This window comes from Ambystoma mexicanum, chromosome 6p, assembly GCF_040938575.1.
Source record: "Ambystoma mexicanum isolate Mex_15411 chromosome 6p, UKY_AmexF1_1, whole genome shotgun sequence".
Taxonomy (NCBI): Eukaryota; Metazoa; Chordata; class Amphibia; order Caudata; family Ambystomatidae; genus Ambystoma; species Ambystoma mexicanum.
The window spans coordinates 1,258,675,369-1,258,691,570 of NC_090935.1; the positions used below are offsets into that span (position 1 = coordinate 1,258,675,369).

The 16,202-nt window shown below is 48.8% G+C and overlaps 1 protein-coding gene and 1 long non-coding RNA gene across 11 annotated transcripts in view; one reads left to right on the top strand and one right to left on the bottom strand.

Moving 5' to 3' along the window:
• The window catches only part of LOC138510345 (uncharacterized), a 34,568-nt gene extending 31,938 nt beyond the window's left edge, over positions 1-2,630 (bottom strand). Inside the window, exon 1 of the long non-coding RNA XR_011280369.1 lies at positions 2,353-2,630. This is a non-coding gene — a long non-coding RNA (uncharacterized lncRNA). The remainder of the gene's footprint in view (positions 1-2,352) is intronic.
• PRUNE2 (prune homolog 2 with BCH domain) overlaps positions 1-16,202 on the top strand; it is a 743,862-nt gene that overhangs the window by 596,699 nt on the left and 130,961 nt on the right. For all 10 annotated transcript variants that reach the window (XM_069625908.1, XM_069625910.1, XM_069625912.1 and 7 more), the window contains one exon: positions 1,777-1,863. In XM_069625908.1, coding sequence (XP_069482009.1) covers positions 1,777-1,863 — 87 coding nt within the window. The remainder of the gene's footprint in view (positions 1-1,776; positions 1,864-16,202) is intronic.

Consider the following 16,202-nt stretch of genomic DNA (forward strand, 5'->3'; position numbering starts at 1 on the left):
AATCCAGCACCTGTCTACACATGGTGATCTCCCAGCATCATCTTTTACTTTTCAATCATGTCCCCACATGCACAGAGGCTTGTACTTGTCAACCGTGCCTCCAAACTATTGTCTCTTTTGGATTTTGGGATTAAAACCAGTTGCGAATTGGCTGGCTTTTTAACCATTTTTTCTTAGAAAGTTTGCTATATAATGCACCATTTTAGCACATTATTCAAAAATATTTTTGGGGAAGGAGGGATCCCTCCCACCCCAAACCACTTTTGGCTATTTTTATTTATTGTTCGCTTGTTAGGCGCTTATATAGCAAGTACATACTGTTTCAAAGCACCCACATGGCAAGGGAGGGAACAAGTGAGTGATGCATATTGAATACACAACAGAGGAAGGGAAAGGAAAAGACCAAACCTACTATGCCCTCTGAGTAATTCAGAGAGTATAAGTGCAGCAAGGAAAAGGGCAGAGGGGGTAGGTGCTGGATTGTCCGTGCTCGTGAGTGAGCAACAGATGAAGTGCATGGTGAGGTAAGTGCTACACACCAGGAGCCATATTGGGTGTAAGTGTGAGCCTCCAAGGTGGACGGAGTGCCAAAGCAAGTGCTGAGAGTAGGCAGATGCTGGGGCGATTGGGTGTGGGAGGTCAGGGGCCCAGAGGATGCATAAGGGCCCAGGACACCAATCACAGCAACTGTGAGATTAGCAGAGGAGGGAAGATGGGAAGGAGGGTGGGTTGGTTCGGATTCCCTCGCTACGCTTTCACGCTCTGGCATATTTGTGGGAAATGTTTAAACCCCTCCAATTAAATTAATCACCAGCGGCCAATGGCCGAGTGGCTGGTGGGCGACTGGGTAGGGCTGTGTGCATGCAAGGCTGGGGCCCAGGGACGTTTTTACATTTTTTACTGATGTTTTTGGGCAAAGCCAATTTGATGACTGTTATTACATGTAGGAGGGTGGGGGTTTATAGCACAATAGGACAGGCAGACTGGAGATTTTCTTTCTTTGGCATGACATATTTTACTCAACATGATGTGGCAGGAGAGTTTTACTGGCATCAAGGGCAAATCCAACAAGAGAATGTTCATAGATGGGGAGACAGATATTTACTGGCAGAGCCAGCATGAGCATGTTTTCTTATGGTATCGTTACTGTGCATAATATTCCTAGCCACACACAAAGCTGTCTGGTACATTTGACTCAGGAGCCAGGCCCAGCCCCCTTGTTTCTACACTAGATGAAATGTTTTAGGTTTCATTGAGACACATACTTACATCTTTCGCCTAGTGCAGTGCGCAGCGTTTCCCTGCCGCATCAAGATCATCATGCACATTGCACATGCCTGGTGATCCAGACATGCCGCAGTGTGGCGCCGCCCATGCTTTGTTGCTGAGCATGGTGGGAGCAGGGGGCCCCTCAGCATGGCTCACAGGGACCCCCACATTTTGTCTTGTGCTACTGGTGCTACAACTCGTGTGTGATGAGTTAACACAGGGTTGTACAGTCTGCTCTGCAGTTGAATCCACGCTCCAAAGCCTGCCAACTACAGTACAGTGAGGAGACCCAAGAGGGTGTAGTATTTCTATGAATTCTGCACCTGCTTCAGTGCCAGGAAAAGGGTAGAAACAAAGTGTACCCTTTTCAGTGACCATGGCATTGCGCGCAAGTTCCAAGTAATATCAATTCTTTTAGGAAACGTGTCATTTGTGTTTTTCCATGAGATACTATGATGTTTAAAGTGTCGTTAAAGAAATTGTTGTGCTCTATTTCCTTTTACACAGGCTCAGAAAGAACTTGAAGTCATTTATAATTGTCCACCCCTCCTGGTTCATCAGAACTATCCTCACCGTGACACGGCCTTTTATCAGGTACATTGGCTCCCAATTCTTTTTGCTACAGAATGGTTTCTATACAAACGTGTTTCTGCACTCTTCGATGATGTCATGATATATTTGTGTTTATTAAAAGGCACCTTCAGGAGGGCTCTAGCCCGCTTAGTTTGTTTTGCACCTATTTCCTTAGGGTGCTCAGTTGTATGTGCTTTTATGCTCAGTGACTCCCATTCCCAATGTTGGGCACAATGGTGCACAGTGGCATGAGACCAATGCACCCCAACAATTTAGATACACGCACTTGCCCCTGCATATGCAATGTTTTGTGCAATTATGCAATCGCAGGTGTGCAATGTGAGCAGTGGTATTTTTGAAGGGCTGTAAGGGAATAATTAATAAAGCATCAAATATTAGAATGTGTCAAAAGTGTCAGTGTGGTTGTAGCGCTGTGCCTCGTCGCTTCAAACCACACGGGATGGTGTGATGCAATAGCTGCCACGTCACGAAGCCATCTTAAATGCTCACCTGTCGGTGTATGACTATCCCTGACCTCAGGGGTGGGGATCTTCTGACCTTTTCACAGGTGCCCGTCGCCCCTCCGAGGACTGCAGCCTGATGAAGGCTTCCGCAGAGCCGGATCACTGATCCCCACTGAGCACAGGTCTCGGGGCTTCAGTGATGGGAAGGGAAATTCCACAGCCGTGCCCAAAGCGCATACCACACTCCTCCCTCCTGCCCTACAGCCGGCCTGGACTCAGTCTACCCTCGCTGCCAAATTCCACAAACTGAAGCTATAAAAAAAAGAAAAGAGAGAACATGGGCAGTTTGACTCCAAAATCCTCCTAAAAGGACTTGGGAAGCACTGAACAGTTGATCCAGTGCCCATCTATTCCAGAAGCCAGCAGTCCTTGACAGGATATCTTAAGTGGGTTAAACGCCTGTATGCAGCATGCAAGAGTCAGTTTCACACCCATTCCAACTTTCTATTTTACTCTGGTTGCTAAAAAGGAGTTTAAGTGGAATTCTGGCTATAATAACTCCTATGGCTCTTTCTAGATGCTTTCCTGTGACAGTAAGCCTTACAGACAATCACTGCTAAAACTTCCTGCTGATGCGTGTAGACGTTTCCAGAGCAGAGCAGTGAAAGACAGGAGGTGATGGCCTTCTGCCACCCCCTACCCTGGCTATTGAGCCATAAGCAAAGCAGTGAGGAACGGGGTGCTGGACTGCGATCTCCCCCACCTCTCCCCAACTCTAGGGGTGAGCTTGCAGCATGACTGCTCCAATGCCACTTCCAGGGGCTTCTGCCATCTCTTTCCATTCGCTGATGAACTGTTTTAACTGTGTATCTGCTGCGCTGCCTCTCGGCATCTTCCCACGCTGCCATTCTCCCAGAAGAGGCCCCTGGGAACCTGGGCACAGATGGGGGCCCTTGAAAAAGCCCCTCTCAGCATGGCAGAGGCCCCTCTAACTGAAATGCTTCATTATTCTACATGGATGCGCTGAGGAGCACCCACACCTTCCTCCTCACGCCCTTGCACTGGAAGGCCCTTCCCCCATAATAGAAACCACTCTTTTTCATTCATACATTAGAGTTTGCCCCAGATCCAACCGCCTCCACCACGAAAAGGCACCAACAATCTCAGCACTTAGCCGCCAGTTGAACCCGCTCCCCCTAGCGCCACGGCACTTAACGCCGTGCACTTGCCTGTATCCCTCCTGCTCGAGCGCGCTTTCCTCCTCTCCTTCCTTCCTTCCTTCTTCGCCACCTACTCAAGTATCGGTTTCCAGTATTGCCCGAAAATGACAGAAACAAAATGCCGAATGCGCGTTTAGTGTGAATTCGTCAAGGACAAAAATCCCATAATGCCAAACAAGGAGAGCAAGGGTTGCGGGGGTGTTCCCGCTCCCCCAGTCGGGCATTATGGGTTTGGAGGTTGTGGGGACAATTGTCATTTAAATGTGCTCTGTATTTTCGCCATTCGAATCTTTCAGCTCCGCTGTATCAAGCCTTGTTCTTTTCGGCTCTGTTCTTTTAACGTAGAAACACATTTTCATCGTGCGAAAATCTCACGTAAGGCACGTGCCAGCGGGATTCCCCAGTTTACTGTGCATTTCTCTGCAAGTGTTCCTGGTCAAAGCACCAATGCATCAATAAGTACAAACATGATTGCACTCCCCTCCTCTCTACTGTTAGGCCAATGGGATTTGGGAATAGCATCGCTATCACAACATCTCCCCATACCTCTCCCCATCTTCTTAGGGGCCCATGCCTCTCCCCATCTTCCTAGGGGCCGATGCCTCTCCCTATCTTCCTAGGGGCCCATGCCTCTCCCCATCTTCTTAGGGGCCCATGCCTCTCCCCATCTTCTTAGGGGCCCATGCCTCTCCCCATCTTCTTAGGGGTCCACGCCTCTCCCCATCTTCTTAGGGGTCCACGCCTCTCCCTATCTTCCTAGGGGTCCACGCCTCTCCCTATCTTCCTAGGGGTCCACGCCTCTCCCCATCTTCCTAGGGGTCCACGCCTCTCCCCGTCTGTTTAGGGGTCCATGCCTCTCCCCATCTTCTTAGGGGCCCATGCCTCGCCCCATCTTCTTAGGAGTCCATACCTCTCCCCATCTTCCTAGGGGTCCATGCCTCTCCCCGTCTTCTTAGGGGTCCATGCCGCTCCCTGTCTGTTTAGGGGTCCATGCCTCTCCCCATCTTCTTAGGGGTCCCTGCCTCTCCCCATCTTTTTAGGGGTCCATGCCTCTCCCTGTCTGTTTAGGGGTCCATGCCTCTCCCCATCTTCTTAGGGGTCCATGCCTCTCCCTGTCTGTTTAGGGGTCCATGCCTCTCCCCGTCTTCTTAGGGGTCCATGCCTCTCCCTGTCTGTTTAGGGGTCCATGCCTCTCCCTGTCTGTTTAGGGGTCCATGCCTCTCACCATCTTCTTAGGAGTCCATACCTCTCCCCATCTTCCTAGGGGTCCATGCCTCGCCCCATCTTCTTAGGAGTCCATACCTCTCCCCATCTTCCTAGGGGTCCACGCCTCTCCCCATCTTCTTAGGGGTCCATGCCTCTCCCTGTCTGTTTAGGGGTCCATGCCTCTCCCCATCTTCTTAGGGGTCCATGCCTCTCCCCATCTTCTTAGGGGTCCATGCCTCTCCCCATCTTCTTAGGGGTCCATGCCTCTCCCTGTCTGTTTAGGGGTCCATGCCTCTCACCATCTTCTTAGGAGTCCATACCTCTCCCCATCTTCTTAGGGGTCCATGCCTCTCCCTGTCTGTTTAGGGGTCCATGCCTCTCACCATCTTCTTAGGAGTCCATACCTCTCCCCATCTTCTTAGGGGTCCATGCCTCTCCCTGTCTGTTTAGGGGTCCATGCCTCTCACCATCTTCTTAGGAGTCCATACCTCTCCCCATCTTCCTAGGGGTCCACGCCTCTCCCCATCTTCTTAGGGGTTCATGCCTCTCCCCATCTTCTTAGGGGTCAGAAATATGGAGACACACAGTCATATATGCCAGTTGCAGTGCCAGGTATAGAAATACAAGCAATTAGAGCTGGGGGGTCCTCTTTTTTAGGGGGCTGTGTGGCTGAGGACCAAATCTAAACAGATACATAAGGGAATTGCCATAAAGCAGCTACCCGCCTACACACGCCTAGGTGTGTCTAGTTGCAGCAAGTGCTACCTACCAATCATGCCGGTCATTTAGATCCAGACAAGAAGAAATAGAGATAACAACTATGACCCTGATAAATTGTTGTTTTACGTGATAATTTGTTTTAACAAAATGTATTTCTGGTTTTTGTTTCACATAAAATCATGTCTGAATGTTTTTATACATATTTTTATATCTATTGATTCAAATATATATCTCTATTTCTTCTTGTCTGGATCTAAATGACCGGCATGATTGGTAGGTAGCACTTGCTGAAACTAGACACACCTAGGCAAGTGTGTAGGCGGGCAGCTGTTTTGTGGCAATTCCCTTATGTATCTGTTGCAGTGCCAGTCCAGCACCTGCCTGTGGCCTTTAACCACTTTGGTGATTTTTATGTCGACATGCGTTTCACTCAAAACAGCTGAATGAAAACAATCAGCCTCGTTTTACAGGACCTCCAGCATTAGCACCTACACCCTGCGGGGACTCCTACATGCAATTTTAAGAATCTACAATGCTTCAATTTTTCACTCCATCTCCTAAAAAATGAAACACTGCCTGCAAATACGCCTTGCAGGTGGCGTTTCCAAATGGATTCCTGGTCTTGACCAGGAGCAAAACGGAGGCGGATTCCATAGAAATCCATCCATTCATTGTACACTTGCATGAAAATCTCACGCAGGTGTACCACAAGGCACTCTAACGAGGGAGGACTGCATAGAGGAGATCTTATCTCAGCTGGGTGCTGGTACTCTGTGTTTTCAGTGCTCCAATGTGAGATGGCATGTTACATGGATGCGTAAATGCAGTACGCCTCACCTTTATGCCACCACTTAACAGGCCACCTCATTTAAAGTGAGATTGAAAGTTTGTGCCATAGATGCAGGGAGATGTGCCTCATGGTAGGCGCCTTTCTTAACTCTTCTTGTCATAAGATGCCCTGCAGGTCGGGTCATTCCTAAATGCTACCTTACAAGTGGGCATGCATGGAATGCATCTTTCACATAATCTCAGAAATGTGCATGCAATGTGCATGTGCTTGCATGCTTTTCATTGAGCGTGTGTTCTGCATGTAAAGGATAGCACAGCGAGTAGAGCACTCGCTTTGATATCCGTGCAGAGCTGGCTAACGCAAACTCAGCCTTTGATCCTTCCGAGGTACACACACAATGGGTAATAATAAGCAGCGCTCAGATACCTGAGGGTTCCTAGCGCTATATACATGCTATATTATTATTATAGCAGAGGCCTAAACTGTAGAGAGCTCCCCTTTGGGTTGATAGACTGATTTATACTAGCCCCCTTTCACTGTTAGCCCTGCACCCCATAGAATATGTCTGAGTCTCATGAAAATATGCAGTAACTGTCAAAGAAGTCCAGGCTGCGAATGAACACTTCAAAGAACAGCTAATATAATATCAATGCATAAATCACCTCTGCTAATAATTGAATGGTCACTCAAAATTATTAATACTATTTGCATGCAAAGCAATGCTCTTTTTATTTCATGTCTGTCAGACTACGGTCTGCCAAAGGCTTAGTCACCCGCACAGCACTACAAAACCCAGTGGCAGCAAGGCGCTATATAAATATATCAAGCTACATAACACAGTCATTGATCCATTCCCAGCGGTTCCCATTTATTTTCTGAGATGTTGTTCTATCCAACCCTCGGCAGTCCTCCTGATGAGCCAATCCAGTTTCAGAACCTCATGGCTGTGCACATATAAGAGCCCCCACTGTCCGCTAGAGCCCGTTCCCCTGTTTCAGAAGTAATGAATATTCTGCAACCATCCTGTCCATTCCTCACCAGGCCCCTGAATAAACTATCATTACAGCATTATTACCCAGCTCACTGGTGATCATTTTATAAACCTATGAAGGATGAATAGCAGAGCGGGGATGTCCCCGCCAGGTCTCAATACTTTGACCTACAGGTTAAACGCAGATGTCTGCAGTTGGTGCTCAACACACTGAGATAACTCACCAGCGGAGGTCTGGCTTGACTTTTCGTATGGGTCCCGCGTGTAAACATACCCCGATGAGTTGCCCTTCTGACTGCTTTAGACTCTGTCAGTTACTGTGACAGGCATGTTTTACCCTAGTCTATCCCTTTTTTGTCCAATTCTATTCCCAAGATTTTTTTGTCAAACACTTTGTGTGCATCCTTCATTTAGGGAACCACATCCTAAGATAAAGCTGAACATTACGTGTACAAGTTGCTGTGGCAACTGCACAAAATAGAGAAGGAAAAAGACAGGGCCTGATTTACAAAAATGCTTTAACATGGGGAGGTCTCACTGAAAACCTTTTTGTAAATAAGGCCCAGAATGAGTAAATAGTCGAATGAAAAATCTAAATTAACAACAACCGAAAGAGTGTATTTTTCAAATGAACGCTCCCTGAAGGGGGTGGTAGAGATTGACGAGTCAGCCAGGAACATTATTGTTGAATTAGTTTAAATTGGGAGTAAGGGATGAAGGGGGTGATTCCCCATTTTAAGAAGATTATGCTTTAAAAAAGATCAGAAGAGCAGTGGTAAAATGAGTAGAGGGTAGGGTAATGATTAGGCAGGGACGTCATTTCACCAAAATGGCAGGGGTACCGGAAGTGACATCACACGACCCTTGACCTCTGATGACATCCCAAGAAGTGATGTAATTTGACCCCACCCTGAAGTGACATCACAGGAAGCGATGGAACACGACCTTTCAGCCCTTGACAAAACAGGAAGTGGCATTACATAGCAATGTTTCTAAGTACACTACAAAAATATGGTTAGAACATCACTGTAAAGTGATATACATTTCATACAAGAATGAATCACCATATGTATTGTTAATATCAGTGCGTAAAGGCACATATTACCAAATGACTTTGAATGCAAGCAGACATCCAAGGCCAAGTGATAATGATGTGTTGGTATATAGCACTTACATTTAAGCGCTTCATATAGTACAAATATTCATACAATATCACCTAGCCTGTGTTGGTACTCATGTATCAACCTCAGCAGGATGAAAGACTGAGTTGACCTTGCCAGAAGTCGAACCTGCAACCTACAGATCACACACACATTGCAGCAGCGAGTGCTCAACCCACTGAGCTATCTTACTGCTTAATAGCTATCAGAAAACCAGCCATTCCATAAACAAAGAGCCACATGCTGCTGGCCACAGCCCAGGAGCCTCAATTTAAAAAAAATGTTCTTTTTTTAGGGGTAGCAAGTGAGACCACCGGGCTCGCAAGTGCGACCCCTGGCAACTCCTAAATGATGTCCATGCGATTAGGCCTGTTTATTTTTGACCATTCCATTTCATTTGTTTGCTCTCAGTTTAATTAGTATGCAAAAAGATAGCATTTGAGATTCGATTTGATTTCATCCAAAGGTTTTGGAAGATTGATTTTCGCACAAAATCGTGGACGTAGTCTTTTCTCGAGCCTGCAGCGTCTTGTGCTCTGCCATTTTGACTTGACATAATAATATGGAGAGCTATTTTGCTTCAGAATGAAAATGTGTTTTACAGTAGCACGCAGGTGCACCGCTCTACTTAGTCAATCTTTAAGCCGAGATGAATGTCTTTCTAGCATATGAGCAGTTCTCCCTTCATTAGCGTTTTTCTTCCAGGGGAGAATTGGCAGGCACCACCTGGAAAGGAGCCGTAAACTGCGAGTATGCAATATTTATTCAGGCACCCTGAAATCGAAATGTGGCCTGCTTCTGAATTTTCTTGAGCAAAGAGCATGCAGTTGAGCTGATGTGCATACCCATAATGCACTGCGCAGTGGCTCTGAACTGGAAGAGAACTTCCAGGGATGGGGAATGAGCCTCTTCCTGCACTCACTAATTGGTGGATGAGGCGAGCATAGTTGGGCTTGTTGACCCACTGACCAGGACAATTCTGTCTGGTTTTCAATCAAATGTGCAAAAGATCTCAACTGATAATCATTGGATTTCTATGAATAGGGCCCTGTTTCTGAGATCTTTAGGGCAGCCACAGTGCAGCCTGGGAAGCACAAGTGTCTGGGTGCTGAATGAAGAGCAAACGTGTCCTTTGTCTGGGCAGTCATTCAGTGTTCACCTGATAACGTGTGGCCGGGCCTAAGCTACGGTTGCACTGTCCTGCGCAAGTTCTCTTCTTAAAATCCCGTGGTCACCAGTTGTGCATGTGCGACCCGACTTTAGGGTTAGGAAAAGCTCTCTGCGTGCAGCACATGTAGAGCCGGCCCTAGGGGGGGGGCGAGCCGGGCGACCGCCCGGGGCGCCACGCCCCTCAGGGTGCCTTTTGCCCCCACCACTCCAACTCGGGGGAGTCTTGCAAGGGCTCCCCCGAGCTGGCGTTGTGGAAAAAGGGCGCAGCAGGCGGCCTTTTACTGTAAAATGTACCCACAGCGCCGGCGGCGCCGTGGGCACTTTTCACAAGAAAAGGCGCCATTAGCCCCCCACCACGCCAGCTCCGGGGAGTCTTTCAAGGGCTGCCCCGAGCTGACACGGTGGCAGAAGGCTTGGCAGGCACCTCATTGCCATTGAATGAACCCGCGGCAGCGGGCTCATTCAATGGCAATGGGGTGCTAACGGCACCTATTTAACCTCCTCGCCCGAGCGAGGTTAAAAAAATAAATAAATAATTGCCCACCCTGGCCCCGCCCCCTGTTAACCAGGGGGGCGCGGTGGGCGAGGGGGGGGGCGCCAATTCGCCGGGGGGAGAGGGCGAGGGGGGCGCTGCTACCCTTAAGGCCGGCCCTGATACTTTTACTCCTTGGAGTTTCCTATGTGTTACGTGGTACATTTCTGATTCTGCACTTTCTTTTGGTTCGAGATACATCACATCTGAAGCAGGAACACTGGCCTAATGATTTGACATAAGGACTGGCCTAAACATCTAACAGCCATGAAAGCAGATGTCGCAGAGAACCACCAGAGCACAACCAGCCCAGCTAGCTGTGGAATGCCGCAGGCCTCGCAGAGAAGGGCATGAACAGCCCTCCCTTCGAGAATGTACACAGTTCGGATGCTGCTGGCTCAAGTCCCAAGGTTGATAAGAGCCTGACTTGCAAAGACAATCTGAAGTTACGAAATGTACTTGATTGCCTTTTCTTCGGCGAAATGAACTATTGTTATGAATACGTACGGCTAATGGGAGGAGATTAATATGTAGCTTTGCATTGTACATAAGTATGAGCCAGGCCTGGGAGGGGGCAGAGTCGATGCAGCCCTCCAGAGCCTGGTGTGTGTGTTAACATTACAGCACTTTTACAACCCCACTTCTGGCTTTGTGGGTTATTTGTGTCCGAGTGCCAAGTGCGTGGAATGCCTGAGACGGTGCGAGGGAGCTGGATTTGCACTAGTATCGGGGAGAGCAGGACGAACGATTGTAACATATGGTGCCGAAACCCGGGAGCTCTTCTGTTCATCAAGTGCACAGAGATAACAGCAATACAACGGGTAAGTGAAAACATTTTCGCGGACCCTGTTGCATGTTGCGGTAGTGGAATTTGGGGAATTTGGAGTCTTCAGGGACTCTAGGAATAATACAAAGATAGGGCAGAGCATTCTTAGGCACCTGTAATACAGTCAGAGCACCGGGGCGTGGAGAGTGGGTGTAGGGTTAATGCTGTAGAGGGCACAGAGTGGGAGGTCTGTCTGAAGGTTGAGTAAAAGAGGAATAAAAAGAGGAATAAAAGAGGAATAAAAGAGATTAAAGAATACAGATTACAGAATACAGTTTCAGTGGCAACATGGCAGATGCCGGTCCACTGACAAGGCAAGAGGCGGGTGAAGATCTGTCATATAAGTCGGGGGCAAGGGCTGTGCTGGAAAGGCTGAAGAGCATGTTGCACAATTGGGATGTGATCCCCCAGTCGGTACAAAGGAAGAAGGAGTTTGGGGCTGCCCACGAACATCAGTTACAAAGGGTGGTGAAGGGAATGGACAAGGGAGGAAGTGCTGAATCACAAGAAAAGGTACAGAGTGATCAGAGACGCTCAGATTTTGAAGTAATGCTTACACAAAAGTTCATGATCGGCACAAGATGGCAGCTGCTAGTAGAGATAAGGAGGGTGGTTGAAGGGAATGTGGAGGAAAGGTTAAGATCCGCCAAGGGGTGGGCAGACATTCTAAATGCAGCTGATGACGCATGGCTGAAAATGAAAAAAACAGTGTTAGTAAAGGAGGGGGAGGAGAGAGGACACACAGAGGGGCAGGAATGTGAGGTGCCAGCACCAGTGCCTTTGGGGGTTGGGGTGGATGACGCACAACACTGTGGGGATGGCTCTATGTATTTCCGAGAAAGGGAAGGAAGTGGGGGAAGATACCGGAGGGAGGACATTTTGGAAGAGAGAGATGCAATGACTGATTTGGCAAACGGGGTCCTGACAAAATGGGGGAAGGCATGTCCAGACAAAGGGGCAATTTCAGAAGGACAGGTGACTGTGCAGTGTGCACCTTAGACAAGGAATTGAACAAGATGATAGTGAAAGGTGTAGTGTCAAGCGAATACATGCCAGAGAATGTCAAATCACAACAAGACGCTTTCAGGGCATGTCCACCAGAGAAGCACATTGACAGGCCCACATATGAAGTTGGTGGTCAGTGTCAGCGTCACTTAATAGTGTTTGGGGGGGAAAGAGCAAAGCATGGTGAAGCACAATCAGTGGTGCTGCATCTGGGAAGAAAGATGGTAACTGCATCTGAGCGAGAGTGGCCTGTGGCACCTGACAATGATCCACAGCCAGAGCTAATGGCATCCATAGAAGATAAGGAGTGTCATTTGATGGAGGGGCCACAGCTTGAAGTGGTGGAGATTATCTTACAGAAGAGCAAGAAGCAGGATCAAAGGAAATGTGAGCGCCTCCTGGGTATTTGGAAAGCAGAGGATGAACTAATGATTCAGCTTCTCAATGCAGAGAAAGGGCAAGACAATGCATTTCAGTGCCCGACAGAGAGGGCCTGGGGGCCCACAGCAAAAGATGAGTGGCAGGAGCACATGGACATTTGTGTGGCTCAATGGAAGAACAAACAGAAAGAGGTGCCCAAGAAGGAGCAGTTCAAACAGATGGATGAGAAAGACACACAGTGGCAAGACTGGCTGTCATTTGTTCTCCATGGACTGCTGAGAGAGTTTTCAGCGACCAGGTATTCACCATGGAAGATGCTACTTGGGAAAAATATGACAAGCACTGACAAGTGGCTGCTGACACTGACTGCGGGTGCACCTAGGGAATGGGAGGTACTAGAGGGTTACTATCTATTGGAAAGTAAGGGAGAGTTTGACTTGGACAGTGCAAACAAACATGACAGGCACATGTATGTGGTGTTGCTGAATGTGAGAGTGACAGGGATGCTCAGAGCTGGAAAGGGCGGGACATGTAGTTATGTTTGTTTTAGATGCACTCTAGATTATGGCTGAGGTTAATAGGTGGCAGTGTTTATGCAATACAGTACAGTGAAGGGCTTTAGATGAGTAAAGACATAAATAAGTTGTCTTAGTTTGGTAATGTTTTTTGTTATTTTTCTGCTTCTTTATTGAGTAAGAATAGTTTTATTACAATGTGCTTATGTTGAAGTAGTGCAAGGGTTTTCGTTAGTGATTGATAGATAAAATAAGAAGAGATGAAAAAAAAGTGGGCACATGTTACGTGGTACATTTCTGATTCTGCACTTTCTTTTGGTTCGAGATACATCACATCTGAAGCAGGAACACTGGCCTAATGATTTGACATAAGGACTGGCCTAAACATCTAACAGCCATGAAAGCAGATGTCGCAGAGAACCACCAGAGCACAACCAGCCCAGCTAGCTGTGGAATGCCGCAGGCCTCGCAGAGACGGGCATGAACAGCCCTCCCTTCGAGAATGTACACAGTTCGGATGCTGCTGGCTCAAGTCCCAAGGTTGATAAGAGCCTGACTTGCAAAGACAATCTGAAGTTACGAAATGTACTTGATTGCCTTTTCTTCGGCGAAATGAACTATTGTTATGAATACGTACGGCTAATGGGAGGAGATTAATATGTAGCTTTGCATTGTACATAAGTATGAGCCAGGCCTGGGAGGGGGCAGAGTCGATGCAGCCCTCCAGAGCCTGGTGTGTGTGTTAACATTACAGCACTTTTACAACCCCACTTCTGGCTTTGTGGGTTATTTGTGTCCGAGTGCCAAGTGCGTGGAATGCCTGAGACGGTGCGAGGGAGCTGGATTTGCACTAGTATCGGGGAGAGCAGTGTAACACTATGTTCCAGGCCAACCGCCATCGTCGGCTCTGCCGTAGCCAAAGCAGCATCCACAGACCACAGGTAGGCCTCACCACCATGAGACAGCAGATGCACATCAGGTGCTCATGAAGAAAGGCCTCTGACCGGAGAGTCTGAAACTTAAGGAAGTACTCAGGTAGACATCAGAAACAGAGAGAGGACTGTGGATTGCGCATTAAAAAGGCCTCCGTTCAGAATGGTATCCCCTGAGGACTGTGGGGGAAGGCAGCAGCTGAAGAAAGACACTGATTGCACTGATCACAGTGAAAGCAGGGCTCGGGTGGACACAGTACCCCAACTTTTTTGTTAATGAGTCCTCCTAGGACTTTGAGTGAAAGCAAATGGCCTGTTCCAGCAGGCTCTTGTACCAGTCCTAGATACAGATATGGGCACTCGAGACTACGGGGACTGAGTAGCATAGGCCAGAGCAGATCAAACCAGGCGTTAGTGTTAAAAGTGTGGAAAATTTGAAAACCCATTTTAGTTTGCCGAATTCAACAGTTGCCAAGTGAAGGAAGGGCGGGCATTACGTTGTCCTCTTTATTGCCCTGCCTACTTAGGAAGGCTGGATCTAAGCATCTATTAGGGCATGGGTGCACAACATACGGCCCGCGGGCCAGTTGCTGCCCGCCATGCTCTTTTGTCCGGCCCGCGAAGCACAAAGACTTTCCCATTAGGAAAGTCTTTGTTGTCTTCCGGGCCGGACAAAACACTGGCCCTCATTGGCTCAGCACACACACACGCACCACGTCGCTCTTACGAGCCACGTAATGCGTGTGTGCTGCACCAATGGAGGGCCAGCACTACGGCTGGCGTGGTCCATAAGGCTTGATGCCGGAAGGCATTTCAGCCTTGGACCACGCCAGCCGTAGTACGATTCCAGCGGGGGGTTCGGGTCTGTATGGTTGCATGTTTGTGTGTGTGCTGAGTTGGGGGGTGGGGGTTCGGGTCTGTGTGTGTGCTGATTTGGGGGGTGGGGGTTCGGGTCTGTATGGGTGCATGCTTGAGAGTGTGTGTGCTGAGTTGGGGGGTGGGGGTTTGGGTCTGTATGTTTGCATGTTTGAGAGTCTGCTGAGTTGGGGGGTGGGGGTTCGGGTCTGTATGGGTGCATGTTTGTGTGTGTGCTGAGTTGGGGGGGTGGGGGGTTCGGGTCTGTATGGGTGCATGCGTGAGAGTGTGTGTGCTGAGTTGGGGTGTGGGGGGTTTGGAGTTGGGGGTGTGGGGGGTTAGGGTCTGTATGGGTGCATGTTTGTGTGTGTGCTGAGTTGGGGGGTTGGGTCTGTATGGGTGCATGTTTGTGTGTGTGCAGAGTTGGGGGGTGGGGGTTCGGGTCTGTATGGGTGTATGTTTGTGTGTGTGCTGAGTTGGGGGTGGGGGTTCGGGTCTGTATGGGTGCTTGTGTGTGTATGCTGAGTTGGGGGTGGGGGTTCGGGTCTGTATGGGTGCATGTTTGTGTGTGTGCTGAGTTGGGGGGGTGGGGGGTTCGGGTCTGTATGGGTGCATGCGTGAGAGTGTGTGTGCTGAGTTGGGGTGTGGGGGGTTTGGAGTTGGGGGTTTGGGGGGTTAGGGTCTGTATGGGTGCATGTTTGTGTGTGTGCTGAGTTGGGGGTGGGGGGTTGGGTCTGTATGGGTGCATGTTTGTGTGTGTGCAGAGTTGGGGGGTGGGGGTTCGGGTCTGTATGGGTGCATGTTTGTGTGTGCTGAGTTGGGGCTGGGGGTTCGGGTCTGTATGGGTGCTTGTGTGTGTGTGCTGATTTGGGGGTGGGGGTTCGGGTCTGTATGGGTGCATGTTTGTGTGTGTGCTGATTTGGGGTGTGGGGGTTCGGGTCTGTATGGGGGCATGTTTGTTTGGGGGTGAGGGGGCCATGGGGCATAATGTTTGGTTGGGGGTGAGGGTGCCATGGGGCATAGTGTTTGGTTGGGGGTGAGGAACATGGGGCATACTGTTTGGTTGGGGGTGAGGGGGCCATGGGGCATAGTGTTTGGTTGGGGGTGAGGGTGCCATGGGGCATAATGTTTGGTTGGGGCTGAGGTGGCCATGGGGCATAGTGTTTGGTTGGGGGTGAGGGGGCCATGGGGCATAGTGTTGCACTCCAAGAGTGAACCCAATAATAAAGCTAAAACAGGCACAGTTAGGAGATGTTCATCTTTGGCTTTTTGAGGAAACCTGACTCAACGAAGGCCATACTCCTCTTGGGCAACCCAAATAGCAAACTGTAGCAGTCCAAAATAACTGTCGGAATTGAAACAATATTATGCCTCCTATCGCAGCAATTGTATGTGTTTTGGCCTACGCCAAGTTGTCTAAAACATCATATGCGAACAAACTCTGCGGCAAGGTTTTGACCTTAGAGAAAGTAATGTAAGTCGCCATCTTGGATTAAGCCGCCATTTTAGGTTCTCTTGTAACGTGGAAGTCACCCTGAACATCAAAATGGAGGCCGAATGACATTCTGAGTAACATTCTGGCCGTTGTGACCT